Source organism: Dunckerocampus dactyliophorus, chromosome 2 (genome assembly GCF_027744805.1).
Source record: "Dunckerocampus dactyliophorus isolate RoL2022-P2 chromosome 2, RoL_Ddac_1.1, whole genome shotgun sequence".
Taxonomy (NCBI): domain Eukaryota; kingdom Metazoa; phylum Chordata; class Actinopteri; order Syngnathiformes; family Syngnathidae; genus Dunckerocampus; species Dunckerocampus dactyliophorus.
The window spans coordinates 632,302-649,360 of record NC_072820.1 but is presented as its reverse complement, the minus strand read 5'-3'; the positions used below and the strand labels follow the sequence as shown (position 1 = coordinate 649,360).

Sequence of the window (17,059 nt, the reverse complement as noted above, 5' to 3'; positions counted from 1 at the left end):
CCTCATTAGGGTGGGGGGGTATGCTGGAGTCTATCCCAGCTGACTTGGGGCAACAGGTGGGGTACACCCTGGACTGGTGTCCAGCCAATGGCAGGGCACATAAAGACAACCAATCACATTCATACCTATGGACAATTTAGAGTCTCCAGTGAAGCTAACATTCCACTGCAGGATGGGGAGTACCATGGTGAATTGAATGAAAGTACTGAGATCCTGCATCATTGTGTAGAGTCACCATTCTAAGTATTTCTTCTGCTTTGGTCCTTGATGTTTCAATATTGTTCTGCAGCTTCCACAACCGTTTTGATCCTCTTGCCTGATGGCCACATTGATGACTTTACGTATAAAAGCTACAAAGTTCTTTTTCTTTACAACAAAGGTGTCTTCTGCTATTGCACACTTATGGTTACATTGCTGTGGGGGGGCGGTCCATTCTAATTGAGATCTTCCATGGCGTGTTCTCTGAGGAAGTCCTCCTGCATGTCCTGTATGTTCTAGATTAGTTTCCTGATTCTCTACTGGTTTATTTTGCTTCATGACACAAACACCAACAATATGTTCTTCACTGCTTCAGCATATGATAGCTTCTTCTCTTATATTTTTGCACTTCTTTGGCATCTTTGAACTTCACATCCACCACTGTGTGGGATGTACTCCCTCACCCTGAAATTCATACCCCCTATACGTATCTCTACGCATTGTCTTTTCAAAAACAAGTAGTACAGACAAACTGTACTTTGTATTCCTCCTCTACTGGCTTGGAGTGGTTATTTTGCCACCTCATCCATGGACATTTCCAACGCTACGTTTGATAGAACTCCTCTTATTGCTGCTGCCTCTCCTGGTATGTGTACTTTTATTTCTCCTCCATCAAGGTACTTCAATGTCATAATGTTTTCTTGCTGTTTTTTATTTGCTGTTGATACAAGTATTCTTATGTTATTGAGCATTTTGGCGTATTTGACTTGACTATTTCTTTTTAGTTGCTGTGGTCAGATGAACTGGGTGAAAATGCCCTTTACCTTTGCTCACTGTCATAAGAACTTTCCATTCGTCTTTACTGTTTGTTTAAGCTCAGATTTTTTTCTTTGTTTGTCTTCCATCGTCATCTTTTTCACTGCTTGGTGTCTCGTTTCATAGGGGCGTGTTTATGCCGTGAATATTTGGGTCTACTAACAATACTAGTACTGTATTACCAAAACCAAATGACTGTCTTGTTCTACCAATCACACAAATACCAGTACTACTACTAGTAGTAGGTGGAGACAAAGAGTATTTTGGTCTACTAATAATACTAGCAAGTATTACTAAGACTAAGTAAATGGTTTACAAATAATACTAATACTAGTACTATACTACATCAAGTAGTAGTTGAAGACAAAATGAGTAGTTGGCCTATTTATAATACTAATCGTGCTGTACAAGGTGAAGGCAGTGAGTATTTGGGTCTAGTAGGACCAGTAATACTGGTAGTGCAGTACTACTAGAGGTATGTGAAGCCAAAGTGAGTATTTTGGTGTATTAAGAAGAGTAATACTAGTAGTGCAGAGGTACATGAAGGCAGAGTGAGTAGTAGTATTTATTGTTGCTCAGTAGTCGTCCATACAAAGAAGGTGGCGAGAGGACAAACAGCAGGAACGTCATGCTACCAAAGTATTAAATTTGTACAAAAATACTTTACAACATTGTTGTTCCTTAAAGAAAATACGGTTTGGTTGGTGACGCTACACGGAAATGAACTCCGCCCACTCTCTTCATTTCCAATGGCAGTGCAATGCATGTGTGTGTGCGTGCACGTGTATGTGTGTGGATGGGGGGGAGGGGTGTTGAGATCAAACATTTAAGTGCAAATTCCTGCTATGTTGCTCACACACGGACACACGCACACACACGCAATACACGCGTACGAACACAGTGTGTATGGCTTGATTGCACTCGTTCTGAAGCCACGCCCCTCAACATCATCTGCTCGTTTGGTTTGTTTTGAAGTTGGGTAGCGTCAGGGTTAACAGTTATTATTATGATGTGCTGCCAACCATGTTAGCTGAGCTACGTCTCGCAGGCTTTAGCTAGCCTGATGTTAGCAGCCAGCTGGCATTAGCCCTGTGTTAGCCTTGTGCTAAGTCGGCCGTGTGCTCGGCGTCTGCTAGCCACTAGCTAACATGATGGCCGCGCCGCCGCTAACCATTGGAACGACCAATCACAGAGCAGCAAGTGGTTTCAAGGAGGTTTCCGACCAGTGGCTTTAAATGTCGACGTTCTAACGAGGAGCGCTAAATGTTGACATCACGCACGCGTCACAAGTTCCCCGTTTAAACAGGTTTTTTTTTCTACGTGTAAAATGGTTTTTAAATGGTTTTATGGCTCCATGATGACGGACTGAACCTTTTTTTAAATCTAATGTACACCAGTTGAGGTCCAGTCGTCACGGTAACAAACCAACAAACAGAGAAAAATGACAACAGTCAGTCAAAAACACACCAATTGATTAGCATAATAGAGCACAGCTACTAGAGGGGGCGGGGTCATGCTTGGCTGCTTCCTGGAAACTGATTGGTTAACTCATTGAGGAGGGCCAATCAGAGTCAGGAATCCTTTGATTGATTGGTTCCAGCCAATCCGCTGATAGTGTCTGTCATCCTGCCTGTCTATTGGCTAAGGGAGGGGCGAGGTGGGGGAAGGTCTTCTCCGGCCAACGACACCGACACACGCGCACACTCACGCACACACACGCACAGTGAGGCCAGTAAGTCCCGTGTAAACAAAACAAAACAAAATCTTAGTGTCTTCATCATCCGTGTTATTTTTTTAAACGTTCAGGAAGTCTTTCCATTGGCTGGAGTGTGTGTGGTCTCCATGGCAACCACAGCTGTGCTTCTTTGGAGTTCCTTCCATACCAGGAAGTGAGGACAGGAAGTGACTGCTCCATCCGTGTGCTTTCAAAAGGTCACTGCGAGGGAGGGTCTGTGTAGCACCGTGGGGGTGTGGGAGGGGGCGGGGTCAGGTGGTTCCTGTCACTACTATACAGAAGTGTTGGTGACTAGCCCCGCCCCCAGCCCCTCCCCGGGTTTCTTCCATTTGATGGGAGCGTCGTCGTCGTTGTTGTCCTCGGTGTGCGCCTCCGTCTGGCCGCAGCGTCCTCCTTCCGTGTGGTTGGTCAGCGGGCTGGCGGAGGAGGTGGGGTTTCGGCTGATGACCAGCTCCAAGCGGTTGGGCGACTCGGCGATGAGCGGCACCACCAGGCAGCAGTCAAAGTCCCGCGTGCGGACGTGATTGATCTGCAGCAGGCGGTCGTACGCCCGCAGACCGCTGCGCTCCGCCGCACCACCCGCTCGAATGTTGTTGACGTACACGCCGCGGTCCAACACGCCGTCCGAGACGCTGAAGCCGAAGTCCTCCAAGTCGGACGACTTCTCCACGGTCAGCTGCAACACACACACACACACAGTGTGAACACGTGACGCGTGCGGCATGTGACACGCCCCTGAACTAGTGCTGACCTTGTGAAGTTCTACTGGGTTCTGGTTGAGGATGTCGTTGACTTCCTGTCTCATCTTCTTCATGGCAAAGGCTCTGCGCTGGGGGTCGGAGGGCAAGGTGTTGGAGCGCGGGGTCACCTGCGGTCGGGTGCTGCTGCGCTCCTGGAAGCTGGCCTGGCGTCCCAGCGTGGTGCGCAGGGGGGTGGGGTCCTGGTTGAGACTAAGGGTGGAGCCCGACATGATGGTGGCCTGGAGAAGACGGACCAGATCGGAGACGTCAGAATGTGATGGTGTGGCACGTTCGCGTCACTGTCAGCAGGCACGCTCAGCCAATCGGGTCAGGCCTGGCACACGCTAACATGCTAACACGCCAAAAGACATGACCGTGTTAGTCCAACGTCAAACGTTGCGTTCAAAGACACTCGGAAAGGAGGACGATACCCCAGTGACGAGCGGCGTCTCCTTATCACACTCCTGCAAAACAACCGCCTCCGTTCTCATCATTTTGCTGATCAAAAGTATGACAAAGTCCCGCCCCCTCTCCTTTGACACGTGTGTGTACCTCCAGCTCTCTGAGGATTCCACTCTGACCACACGTCTCCAGATCCTCCAGAGCCTGAGACCAGAAGTTCTCCTCCTGGTCTGGTTCAGTCCCATCGTGGCCCACCGTGAACCTGGAGCAGAGGTCAGAGGTCAGTGAGGGGATTCTCTCTCTCACACGCACACACAGGAAGTAGGAGCAGACATGCTGTCGAAGAGACGAGCGGACAAACGTGTCACGTAGCATGACACATCCGGCAGATGTGTCACTGTGGCGGGAGGGTCAAAGGTCACCGGGTGAGGGTGGTTAAAGTTCAAAGGTCAAAGTAATACCTGCTGTCAGAAATAAGACCACTGGCGACATTACAGGTTCTGCAGGCACAGACAGACACCGTTACTGCGCCAAGCTCCTACCTCGCCGCTAACATGTGTTAGCTAAGATGCCACATTGCCGGCTAACATGTTTGGAGCGGTTAGCGTTAACAATGGCTGCTCTCACCCTCCGAGTGCGGCGTGGTCCCAGTCGTCGTTCAGGCCGAGGTCTGACAGTGGGTTGGCTCTCTGGCGAGAGGAAGCGGGTGATTGGCTGTTGCTCGTCTTGGCATTGCGCCACTCGTGGAAGGTGAAAGGCGAGGACTGAAACGGTGGCGCTACACGTAGAGAGAGAATGTTAGCATGGGCGTGTTGCCTCAGAGGGCAAAGGGTACAGGTCATGTGACTACCCGGGCTGGTGAAGATGCCATCCATGTTGGATCCATCCCAAGACTCCACGGCGCTGTCTACGGACGGCAGCGTGCTGAACAGCCTGGTTGGGGGCGCCACCATGACGACAGGCTCCTCCTCGTCCTCATTGTGGTTCTCCTGGTTAGGCCCCGCCCCCGGCTCTGAGCCAATCACACAGGCCTTGGGACTGGACACTGCAGGAAACACGGGCGCAGACTTTACTTGCCACGTGAGGGGTACCGGGTCAAGTGGTGTCACGCGGTGAGCGCGCACGTACGCTCGCCCTGCTTCTTGATCTTGAGCGTGACGGTTTCTCCCGCCTGCTGCAGCAGGCTGATGGCCTCGCTCAGAGGTTTGCCCTTCAGGCTGCTGCTGTTGATGGCCAAGATCCGGTCGCCCACGTGGATAGCGCCCGTCCTGAACAGCAAAGCAAACTGATTGACAGCTGACTCCTCAGTGTACCACCTAGCACCACCACATGAGGGCAGCATTCAAGTAACTACAAACATTGCCGCTGAACTTTACCTCTGGCCTTTCGCCTTTTGCATAAAGGCCTGAAGGGTTCCTAATAAAGCGACCGTTTTCAACTTTGTTTGTCAGTTACCTCGCCACGGCTACCCAGGACTTTGCCAAATATAAGCGCCGCTCTTCCCCTCGTCAAGACCCATCCAGTGATACAACATGTGTTGGGGTCCTTCGCAGGGTGTGGGCTGAAGGAGGTGTTCCTAATCAAGTGGCCTGTTTTCAACTTTGTCGGGCAACTATGTCGCCACGGTTACACCGAATGTTACAAACTCTAAATAGCACACTAGTTAGGATCAAGACCTTCCCAGTGTGGGGGTTTTTTGGAACGGTTTGTCCTGCATTATTAGAAGTGGGCCAGTTCTTATGGGCCAGCTTGCAGGCCCATAAGAACGTATGTCAAGATGAATTCATCAATGTATGCAAGTGTCAACCTTTCTGCCAGCCCCCCTTTGCTGAGCGAGGAGATGATGATGGGGTCAAAGGGCTCCTCGGTGCCTGAGATGGTGATTCCTAGCGGACCGCCGTAGCGTTGCAGCTCCACCGTGTAGATGATGCTGCCCGACACCTCCTGCTCGTCTGAAACGTGCACACCGCCTGCGGTCATCGATGTGTGTGTGCGTGCGCGTGCTCGAGAGAGCCACTGCTGTCGGATCTACCTGAGTTGTCTTCATCCTTACGGATCTTCAGCTTGACCAGCTCCTCGCACTGCTGCAGGATGTGGACGGCCTCCTCCATGGAGCAGTTCTCCACGCGGATGTTGTCGATGGCCAGCAGCTTGTCTCCCAGCTCCAGCGTTCCCGTCCTGGACCAGAGCCAGCCACACGTCAGAAGCTGGAGCTTCTGGGTTGTCAGTGTGCGGTCTCCTCACCTGTGAGCCACGCTGCCCTTCTTGATGTCCGAGATGATCAGCGGGTCGCCTGACTTCCTGTTGGACGGAGCTGCAACAACACAAACAGGAAGTTATCTTCACTTCCTGCGGCCTTCATCCTTCCTTTCCTCCCCGTGTGGACTCACAGCTGATGGTAATTCCCAACTCCACTCCGGGTTTCTTTGGGAGCTTCACGTGGAAAGTTCCCGAGGACGGGATGACCGACTCTGAGAGGAACAAAGCGAGATAACCTCAAAAGGCACGCTAACATCAGCGCGTGCGTGTGCGTACCAGCCACATCGAACTCGATCTCCAGGGTAAGTTGTGCTGTGATGGAGGAGTCTCGGAGCAGCTGATTGGTTTCTTCCAAGGTGGAGTCTTCAGTTGGAACTCCATTGATGGACAAGATCCTGTCTCCAATCTGCAGGATGCCGCACCTGCGCACACAAATTGTTATTCCCTTTTTTAAGCGTCTTAAAGCCACGGCGGCGCTTCACCTCTCCGCAGGACTGTCGGGATCGATGTAAGCGATGAGCGGCGGCGAAGACAGCGTCTCGGTGGCAAAGACTCCACCTTGCAGCTGAAGGCCGAAGCCCATGATGCCGTCGCCGAGCAACATCACCTCCGTGGTTTCCGTGTGCACTACCTGACCGGCAAGACCCACCGTGCTGGACGCCAAAGACACTGACAGACGACGCACGTTAGTGTCACGGCCTCACGCTAGCATCTCGGCGTAGGATGAGACTCACAGGAGCTCTTAAAGTCCTTCTTCTTCTGCTTCTTCCTCATCAGCGTGCCCCGTGGACTCGTGGGATACGCGCTCCTGGGCAGCGTGCTCATGTTGAGGGACGAGAGACTGTAGGCCGACATGGAGCCGGGAGAGAACGAGTGGCTCAGCGCTGCATTGTGGCAAACACAGGAGGGTCAGCATCGTTCTCACACACACGCACGCACACACATACACGCACACGCACACGCCTGTAAAGAGAGAGAGGCAGACGTACAAGAGTTGTTTGTGTGGCGGTTCTGCGATCTGGCACCTGATTGGTCAGGGTGGTACGTGTTGTAGTGGTAAGGTGGAAGGATGGGGGTGGAGCCACCGGTCTCCCAGGGGAGGGGGCGGGGGGAACGCTGAACCTTGACTGCACATGCACATACGCACGCATGTACACACACACACACGCACACACACACACACACACATGCAGGAAGGTATTTAAGGTCAAGACAACAGGAAAGGTCAGAGGTTGGGTGCTGCTGCTTGCTGCGGTGCTTTCAGGGTCCATTGGATTCTGTATGTTTGTATCTTTCTGTGGTGCATTCAGGGCCAGTTAAGACTGTGTTTGTATCAAGCTGTGGTGCATTCAGGGCCAGTTAGACTCTGCATGTTTGTACCTTGCTATGGTGCATTCAGGGCCAGTTAGACCGTGTCTGTATCAAGCTGTGGTGCATTCGGGACCAGTTAGACTGTGCGTGTTTGTACCTTGCTGCGGTGCGTTCAGGTCCAGTTAGACTGTGCGTGTTTGTACCTTGCTGCGGTGCGTTCAGGTCCAGTTAGACTGTGCGTGTTTGTACCTTGCTGCGGTGCGTTCAGGTCCAGTTAGACTGTGTGTGTTTGTACCTTGCTGCGGTGCGTTCAGGGCGGGTCGGGCCTGGTGCTGAGGCAGAATCTCCAGGCGGACGATCTGACAGGAAGCGGAGAGCAGCTGCGTGGCTTCAGCCAGGGAACAGAACTCCATGGACTTTCCATCCACGGATAAAATGTGATCTCCTGCATGGAGAGCACCACACCTACACACACACACACACACACACACACACACACACACACACACGCACACGCACACGCACACGCACACGCACACGCACACGCACACGCGCACACGCACACGCGCACACGCACACGCACACAGAGCGAGAGAGCAAGAGAGAGTTTAGGCGGCGGTGTGACATGAGGCAGGTGAAAGGTTAGAGGTCAAGGCACCTGTCGGCTATGCTGGCGGGTTTGACCTTGTCGATGACGATGACCTGCTTGCTGCAGAACATGGAGGTGGACAGAGCCACGCCCAGGCTGGAGCCCGTGGCCTTGGCAACCTCCACCAGCAGCGGGCCGGACGCCGTGGCGACTGAGTCTGATGGAAGGTAAAAGGTTAGGTGCTAGGCCCCCACGTGGAGGTCACAGGCAACGTCTTCTCACCCATGACGGAGACGTCGTACTCCACCAGCAGTGTGGCTTCCTGTCCGCACTGCTTCAGGATGCTCATGGCTTCTGACAGCGTGTTGCCATGCAGACGGATCCCGTCGATACTCAGCAAGCGATCGCCCGGCTTGATGGTCCCTTCCCTGCGGGGGGACAAAGGGGGAAGGGGCGTGACAGGGTCCACGGTATCTGAACGCAACATCAAGAAGGTCGCTCACCTGTCAGTGGGCCCGCCTGAGCGGATGGTTGTCATGACGATGGGCCGAGACTTGTTCCTGTCTTCACTGGCTCCGCCTACACGACAGGAAGCCATGTCACGTCTTTATGCTCACACATGCACGCATGCACACGCACACCTCTGATGACGAAGCCGAAGCTGTTCCCGTCTTTGTGCAGCGTCACTTCCACCGTCTTGAACATGACCCCCGACCCCTGCACGGCTGCAAGACCACACACGAACAACACGTCAGTCAGACACGCGTGCTGGGAGGTGGTGGCGGCGGGGGTGGGGAGGGGGCGGCGTCACGCACACATGGGCGGCAGCTCGTACTCCACCTCCAGCACCACGCGCTCGCCCACGTTCTTCAGCAGGCTGATGATCTCATCGTGGCGGAACTTGGCCAGGTTGATGCCGTTCACCGAGCGGATGTAGTCGCCCACGTTGAGCTGGTCGCTCCTAAAGACACGTCATGTCAGTTATGACAGGAGACGGAGCAATACAACCTGAAAAGACGGCTAACTCGGGGGTGTCCAGAGTGCAGGTGGGGGGCCATTTAGACAACGAGGTTATTATGTGACCAGGATAAAGTCGAAACATGATGGCAATGAAGTCAGAATCACGAGAAGAAAGTGTACAAGAAGGACGTTCAAATAGTTGGAAAATTAAAACAAAAACAGCAGAAAAAAATTGAGAAAAAAAACCAGCTGGAATTTGATGGGAATAAAGTCCAAAAATTATGATAAAAATCTCATAACGAGAAAAAAAGTCACAATTTTATGAGCGTCGTATTCTGAGAAAAATGATTTATGCTCTAAAAAATGTCATATTGTGAGAAATAAACAATTAATGAAGTTGTCATTTTTGGAAAATTAGATGGCAGAAAAAGTTAAAGTGTAAATATGATGGGAATAAAGTCATCATATTATGGGAATAAAGTCATCATATTATGGGAATAAAGTCATAATAAAATGGGAATAAAGTTATAATATTATGGGAATAAAGTCATAATAAAAATGGGAATAAAGTCATAATATTATGGCAATAAAGTCATAATATTATGGGAATAAAGTCATAATATGATTGGAATAAAGTCATAATATTACAGGAATAAAGTCATAATATCATGGGAATAAAGTCATAATATGGTGGGAATAAAGTCGTAATATGATTGGAATAAAGTCATAATATTATGGGAATAAAGTCACAATACTATGGGAATAAAGTCATAATATGATTGGAATAAAGTCATAATATTACAGGAATAAAGTCATCATATTATGGGAATAAAGTCATAATAAAATGGGAATAAAGTCGTAATATGATTGGAATAAAGTCACAATACTATGGGAATAAAGTCGTAACTAAGAGAAGAAAATGTACAACAAGAAAGTTGAAATAGCTGGAAAATTAAAACAACAGCAGAAATGAAAAAAAAACATGCTGTAATTTCACAAGACGGGTTTTCTATGCTTAATATGTCTTATTTTGGAAAACGTTTGGACACCCCTGGTCTAGGTTGTACAGTAAGAGATGTTGTTATATAGGATGTGCATACAGGTACTGTATGTGAAGGGAGGTGTAATAGATAACGCTAATGCTATCTTTTACATGCCCAAAGCTATTTGCATCAGGTGATAAGCATGTGGAGGAGTTGTTTGGAGCCCTCTAGTGCATACTTATTATTAATATTAGTGCAATAACAAACCATTTTCCTGACAGACAGCAACGACAGCGGCAGCTGCGTACCTGGAAGCGATTCCTCCCTGCCGCAGGTTGGATACCCGCGGCTTGCCATCCTTGTCGATGCCGCCGGAGACGGTCAGCCCAAGCGTGGTGCCCTCCTTCTTCATCAGCTCCACCACCGTGCACCCCCGGAACTCGTCTGCAAGTCGTGTTACCACAACAGCACACAGTTGGCTCCTCCCACAACCACACAAACGTCTGTTGTCATTAGCGCCATTAGCATTCGCATGACCTGGTATACTCTGCCTCCTGATGGCCAGCGCTCCATCCGAAGGTCGCGAACCCGCCGAGTGCTTGGTGTATGGACCTTCATCTGCAACACACAAGTGCACACGCTCAACATACAGCATCTGCATGCCGCCATGATGCTGACCCGCTTCCTGTGGCGCTGGAAACAAACCAGACACACACACACACACACACACACACACACTAGCGCCCGAAGGAGATAAAAGCTGAGCATCTTCTTCCTCTTCCAGATGTAGGACACCATCCAACAGCTGCGTTCACTATGCTGGCCCGCTTCCAGCGGCGGACTTTTACGTTTAAACGCCACTAGGAGTACTGATGGAAGTACAAGCTGACACTGTGTACATGTAGAGTACATAGTCTTAGTGTTCACGTGAAGCTAGCGGTCGTTAGCTCACAGCATGAATACTGCATTGGGGTGCCGTCTCTCTCTCTCACTCGGAAGCTCTCTCGTCCCGCCGCCGAGCACTCCATTGATCCATCAACACACGCACGCGCGCGCACAGACACATACACACACACGCACGCACACACAGTGATGCTGTCAATCAGTTTCCCGTCAATGACGCTGGACCAAGCGGCCATTCCCCACAAGCTCTCTCGCTCTACCTTTATTCACCCTGCGCAGGATCTGACAGCGGCATTTGAACGACACGGCGATCATGATGAAGACCCCCCGCCCCCGCCGCCGCCCCCCTCCCTCCTGCCTCCTCTCCCCGGCTCCGTGCGCAAGCAGCCACTCGAAAATGACGACGAGGTCCCGCCGCTCCTTGTCCTGTGCTGTGAGCGCAGCACCTCCTCACACGGGAGCCATCATGCAGACGCTCGCTGGAGGGGGGCGGGCAGGAGAGGAGGAGGAGGAGCAGGAGCAGGAGGGGTGGGGTGGGGGGGACGGAGGAGCGCTGCAGATGTGAACCGCCGCCATTAAATGAGGCAGCAGAGCGGGAGGGGAGGGGCAGGACGAGGAGGAAGAGGAGGGTTTGTGTGATGGAAACTTAAAAACATGGATGAGAGTAAAAAAATGATATCTATATATCTACATATCTATATATATCTATATATCTATATAGGCGCACTCAGCAAGTCAAGTTAATTCATTACATGGTGTGTCATCATGATACACAAAGCTCTGACGTGATTGGTTGATGCTGCGAAAAGGGGGCGTGGTCAAGTCCCACATGTAGGTCAGTGTTCCAGCTGCCGATGAAACCAGATTAATTTCACCGCGTGTGCGTCCACAAACACCAACTTTCCCATCATATTCTCAGTTTAGCACATCTTTGCTGCTCCCTCCTGGCCCACACCGCTAACCACGCCCCCCGCCGGGGTCCCCGCATCGTGAGGCGACACAGATATGGTGTGTATTTATTCCTCCCTCGACGCTGACATGCCGCTGCTGTTGCCGTTTGACCGGAAGGCGGGGGGCGGGGGTAAGTGCCGGAAGTTTCCTCAACTAACACCAAAAACATCGCTGAGTGTGCCTTCTTCAACACAGCTAGCTAGCTAAAGCTAACTCGCGCTGACGAGGACGTGTCAATCATGTCACGAGACCGTATAACAAGCACCGCCTCCCACCGTCACACACACGCACACACGCATGGCTGCAGCTGTTACCATGGAAACGAGCTGATGAATAATTGAAGAGAGCAAGCGACCCTGCAACATACAAAGAGCGATTTTAGACATGAAAGACACACACACACACACTTAGTGCTCATCAGAGGCCCGCAGACAGGAAGTGGATGTTTCCCTAACAATGAAAAAAACAAAACAAAACAGATGTGAAAGCCCTTTGACCTCTCATGTGAAGTGATCAGGGTGCTATGGTGTTGACCCTTAACTTCTTTAATAAGGTTTGATTTTTTTAAACACTTTTTTTTGGAGTGGAAGTGGCACAGCTTAGCTGGCCAATTACCCTTCATGTTGTAATAATGAACATACATGCTAGCACACTTGCTTCCATTATTGTAAGCCTAATAAGCACATGAGCCCAAACATGGCATCCTACAGCCGTGACGCCGTTTCTGCCTCATTAATATGCAAATGTATGCGTCCTCACATTTCAACATGGAACCACAACATGTACACATGTGACACTGCTAGAAGGGGCGGGGCCTGAAAGTCATTATAGTAGCCTTTCTTCGGTTTTCATAAGTCCAAACTTATAGCAACACTTGATGCCGTCATGCAAAGTGTTAGCATGTTAACATGCTAACACTAGCATAGTAGCATTTTTATCACTTTTCATAGGTAGAAACTTATAGAAACACTTAGTGCTATCATGTTAGGTGTCACCATGCTAACGTTAGCGTAGTAGCATTTTTTGACATTTTTCTAAGTGCAAACTTTGAGGAACACTTAATGCTATCATGCAAAGTGTTAGTATGCGTAAGCGTTTCTTGCTATTTCATTAGTTTTAACATTGGCAGGCACTTAGCACTGTCATGCGAGGTTTTGCATGTTACCATTAGCATTGCTAGCATGGTAACATCAGCATAGTAGCATGTTATTGACATACGCAGACACGGAGCTCTCCCATGCTGGATGTTGCATGCTAACGTTAGCATGATGGCATTTTTAGCATGCTAACATTAGCATAGTAGAATTTTTAGCCATTTTCATTCATTTGAACATGGACAGACACTTAGCGCCATCGTGCTAGGTTTTGCATGATAGTGTTAGGATTGCTAACATTAGCATAGTAACATTTTAGCCATTTTCATCAGTAGAAAGTTTTATAAACACTTGCTGCTATCATGTCAGGTGTTAGCATAGTAGCATTTTTATGACATTTTCACAAGTATCAACATACGCAGACACTTGGCTCTGCCATGCTAGATGTTGCATGCTAATGTTAGCATGTTACATAGTAGCCTTTTAGCCGTTTTCATACATAGACCTATCTATAAACACTTAGTGCTATCATGCTAGGCATCATTCATTTTACACTTCAGCACATTTCGATGCCACTTCAGCTCTTGTGCTTACAAACTACTCTTATGATATCTACTCTGCATTTATTTCCACATCGTGCCTTTCCACCTCATTTCAGTTTTTTCTTCAGCTCTTAAGCATTCACATGCAATGTCTTCTGATGTGGTCACTATGTAGCCGATATGTGTACTACGCTCACGTCTAACACGCACAGCATCAACACACTATGCTTTTATTTGTTATTGAGACTGACGACAGCATCTACAGCTCAAGTTGAGTCTTTTTTAGCTCCGCACACTTGTCAGACATCTAAAAGTAGCACGCGCACGCACACACACACACACTCTCAGTAGACAGGGCTTTGGCTGAGAAGACACGACTTGCTGACATGTACAGAAAAAGCTGAAGAGACCAGAGACCTCTGCCTGGACCATCACACATAGCCCTAGCATGCTTGGAGCAGTTTGGTGCAGAAGATCTGGAACAGGTCCAACATGAGCGATGTCAAAGTTGCACACAACTCCTGCCGTGTAGCTGCTAGCACGCTAAGTAGTTGTTAACATTCCGGTGCGGCGTCAACACTTGTTATTAGCAACAAAGCACCTGGTGTCCTCACCCCACACCTCCACCCCCCCAACCCCTCACTGGCCTCATACACGCCCACATCACAATCACACAATGTGTGTGTGTGTGTGCGTGTGTGTGAGGCTCACTCAGCAGGCGTGTGTTGTACTTGCTGGTGTACAAGTAAACGTCCTCGTAGCCTTCCTGGTAGTCTTCCTCCGCCCGGTACCTCCTCCCACCGCGCCTCCTCCCCAGCAGGCGCAGCAGAGCCAGGAAGCGCTCCATCAGCACCAGCGGGCCGGGCCGACAGCACAGCTAGTAGCGACGGTGGCTAACAGCGAGCGTCATTGCACACAAAGAAAGTCGGCTCACGTTTCCTCTTTGAGTGCTGCTCTCTCTCCCTCTCTCTCTCTCTCTCTCACACACACACACACACACACACACACACACACACACACACCCTCTGTAGCCTCTCAGCTCTTGGTGCATCTCACCAACTCAGCCAATCACATCACTCGCAGCACACACACACACACACACACACACACACACACACACACACACACACACACCCTCTGTAGCCTCTCAGCTCTTGGTGCATCTCACCAACTCAGCCAATCACATCACTCGCAGCACACACACACACACACACACACACACACACACACACACACACACACACACACACACAGCGTCACACATTGAGTGTGCGTGTGGGAAATGTGCACTTGAAGAGTCAGCACACATGACTTTTCCTTCCTTCCCTACATCTTCTGCACTCACCCTTCCTTTCCTCTTCTTTCCCACTTCCTGGTCACTGTCACACACAAGACAAGGCCGGTTCTTCAGCAGCTTCAGCCTCCACATCAAAGTTCCTGATAGTGAAGGAGGAGGAGATGCTCCACCACACATGAACATCCTGCTTGAAGGAACCATCCAACCAACATGATGGATCGTGTTGGGGTTGGATGGCAGTGGGAGGGGTACAGGATGCTTCCTTCCCATTCCACATGATGGGGGTCCTCCACAACATTCATTCCTCCTACCAAGGCACCCTGGCTTGATCTTCTGGTGGTTTTCTAGCATGTTGGTGCTTTCAAGTAACTTTGGTAGCGTACATGATGAAGGTCCCACCTTTCTGGAATGATCAAGTCAATGAATGCTTTCATAAGAAGAACAATCATCCACACGAGATGCTTCTCATTCCAAGTCAGCTTATTATTGATGGTTCCTTCTAGCAGGATGAGCTGCAACACACAAAGCGGACTCTTGCTATGTATCACTACATCCTGATATCTTCTAGTACCACTCTCTCCATCTTTACCTCATACACCTTACCCACCTAGAACCTTACCTAACAGAACCATACCTAATAAAACCTTACCTAACTAGAATCGTACCCAACAGAACCATACCTAATAAAACCTTACCTAACTAGAACCTTACCTAACTAGAACCATACCTAACTAGAACCATACCTAATAAAACCTTACCTAACTAGAACCATACCTACTAGATCCATACCTAATAATACCTTACCTAACAGAACCATACCTAATAAAACCTTACCTAACTAGAATCTTACCCAACAGAACCATACCTAATAAAACCTTACCTAACTAGAACCTTACCTAACTAGAACCATACCTAATAAAACCTTACCTAACTAGAATCTTACCCAACAGAACCATACCTAATAAAACCTTACCTAACTAGAACCTTACCTAACTAGAACCATACCTAATAAAACCTTACCTAACTAGAACCATACCTACTAGATCCATACCTAATAAAACCTTACCTAACTAGAACCATACCTAATAAAACCTTACCTAACAGAACCATACCTAATAAAACCTTACCTAACTAGATCCTTACCCAACAGAACCATACCTAATAAAACCTTACCTAACTAGAACCTTACCTAATAAAACCGTACCTAACTAGAACCATACCTACTAGATCCATACCTAATAAAACCTTACCTAACTAGAACCATACCTACTAGATCCATACCTAATAAAACCTTACCTAACTAGAACCATACCTACTAGATCCATACCTAATAAAACCTTACCTAACTAGAACCTTACCTAACTAGAACCATACCTAATAAAACCTTACCTAACTAGAACCTTACCCAACAGAACCATACCTAATAAAACCTTACCTAACTAGAACCTTACCTAACTAGAACCATACCTAATAAAACCTTACCTAACTAGAACCATACCTACTAGATCCATACCTAATAAAACCTTACCTAACTAGAACCATACCTAATAAAACCTTACCTAACAGAACCATACCTAATAAAACCTTACCTAACTAGAACCATACCTACTAGATCCATACCTAATAAAACTTTACCTAACTAGAACCATACCTACTAGATCCATACCTAATAAAACCTTACCTAACTAGAACCATACCTAATAAAACCTTACCTAACAGAACCATACCTACTAGATCCATACCTAATAAAACCTTACCTAACTAGAACCTTACCTAACTAGAACCATACCTAATAAAACCTTACCTAACAGAACCATACCTAATAAAACCTTACCTAACTAGAACCTTACCTAACAGAACCATACCTACTAAAACCTTACCTAACTAGAACCTTACCTAACTAGAACCATACCTAATAAAACCTTACCTAACTAGAACCTTACCTAACTAGAACCATACCTAATAAAACCTTACCTAACTAGAACCTTACCTAACAGAACCATACCTAATAAAACCTTACCTAACTCAAACCTTACCTAACTAGAACCATACCTAATAAAACCTTACCTAACTAGAACCTTACCTAACAGAACCATACCTACTAGATCCATACCTAATAAAACCTTACCTAACGGAACCATACCTAATAAAACCTTACCTAACTAGAACCATACCTACTAGATCCATACCTAATAAAACCTTACCTAACTAGAACCATACCAACTAGATCCATACCTAATAAAACCTTACCTAACTAGAACCTTACCTAACTAGAACCA

The 17,059-nt window shown here is 48.5% G+C and overlaps 2 protein-coding genes across 8 annotated transcripts in view; one reads left to right on the top strand and one right to left on the bottom strand.

Moving 5' to 3' along the window:
* Window positions 1-1,405: 1,405 nt before the first annotated feature.
* Window positions 1,406-17,059, bottom strand: part of grip1 (glutamate receptor interacting protein 1) — a 23,267-nt gene continuing 7,613 nt past the window's right edge. Inside the window, exons 1-24 of one of the 7 annotated variants that reach the window (XM_054768855.1) lie at window positions 14,195-14,489; window positions 10,531-10,611; window positions 10,302-10,437; window positions 8,866-9,011; window positions 8,692-8,775; window positions 8,554-8,629; window positions 8,333-8,478; window positions 8,120-8,267; window positions 7,757-7,926; window positions 7,176-7,277; window positions 6,885-7,034; window positions 6,633-6,819; window positions 6,427-6,572; window positions 6,282-6,362; window positions 6,136-6,205; window positions 5,924-6,069; window positions 5,699-5,843; window positions 5,020-5,159; window positions 4,742-4,936; window positions 4,519-4,669; window positions 4,353-4,391; window positions 4,042-4,153; window positions 3,501-3,728; window positions 1,406-3,425 (exon numbers count right to left, since the gene is read on the bottom strand). In XM_054768855.1, the coding sequence (XP_054624830.1) occupies window positions 3,021-3,425; window positions 3,501-3,728; window positions 4,042-4,153; window positions 4,353-4,391; window positions 4,519-4,669; window positions 4,742-4,936; window positions 5,020-5,159; window positions 5,699-5,843; window positions 5,924-6,069; window positions 6,136-6,205; window positions 6,282-6,362; window positions 6,427-6,572; window positions 6,633-6,819; window positions 6,885-7,034; window positions 7,176-7,277; window positions 7,757-7,926; window positions 8,120-8,267; window positions 8,333-8,478; window positions 8,554-8,629; window positions 8,692-8,775; window positions 8,866-9,011; window positions 10,302-10,437; window positions 10,531-10,611; window positions 14,195-14,330 (3,420 nt within the window). In that variant the 5' untranslated portion in view covers window positions 14,331-14,489 and the 3' untranslated portion in view covers window positions 1,406-3,020. Of the gene's footprint in view, window positions 3,426-3,500; window positions 3,729-4,041; window positions 4,154-4,352; window positions 4,392-4,518; window positions 4,670-4,741; window positions 4,937-5,019; window positions 5,160-5,698; window positions 5,844-5,923; window positions 6,070-6,135; window positions 6,206-6,281; window positions 6,363-6,426; window positions 6,573-6,632; window positions 6,820-6,884; window positions 7,035-7,139; window positions 7,278-7,756; window positions 7,927-8,119; window positions 8,268-8,332; window positions 8,479-8,553; window positions 8,630-8,691; window positions 8,776-8,865; window positions 9,012-10,301; window positions 10,438-10,530; window positions 10,612-11,156; window positions 11,420-14,194; window positions 14,490-17,059 lie in introns of those variants that run through there. The other 6 variants (XM_054768854.1, XM_054768857.1, XM_054768860.1 and 3 more) reach the window with 6 other exon arrangements.
* cand1 (cullin-associated and neddylation-dissociated 1) overlaps window positions 11,817-17,059 on the top strand; it is a 24,525-nt gene continuing 19,282 nt past the window's right edge. Inside the window, exon 1 of the mRNA XM_054768853.1 lies at window positions 11,817-11,977. The gene's annotated coding sequence lies outside the window, so the exon portion shown is untranslated. The remainder of the gene's footprint in view (window positions 11,978-17,059) is intronic.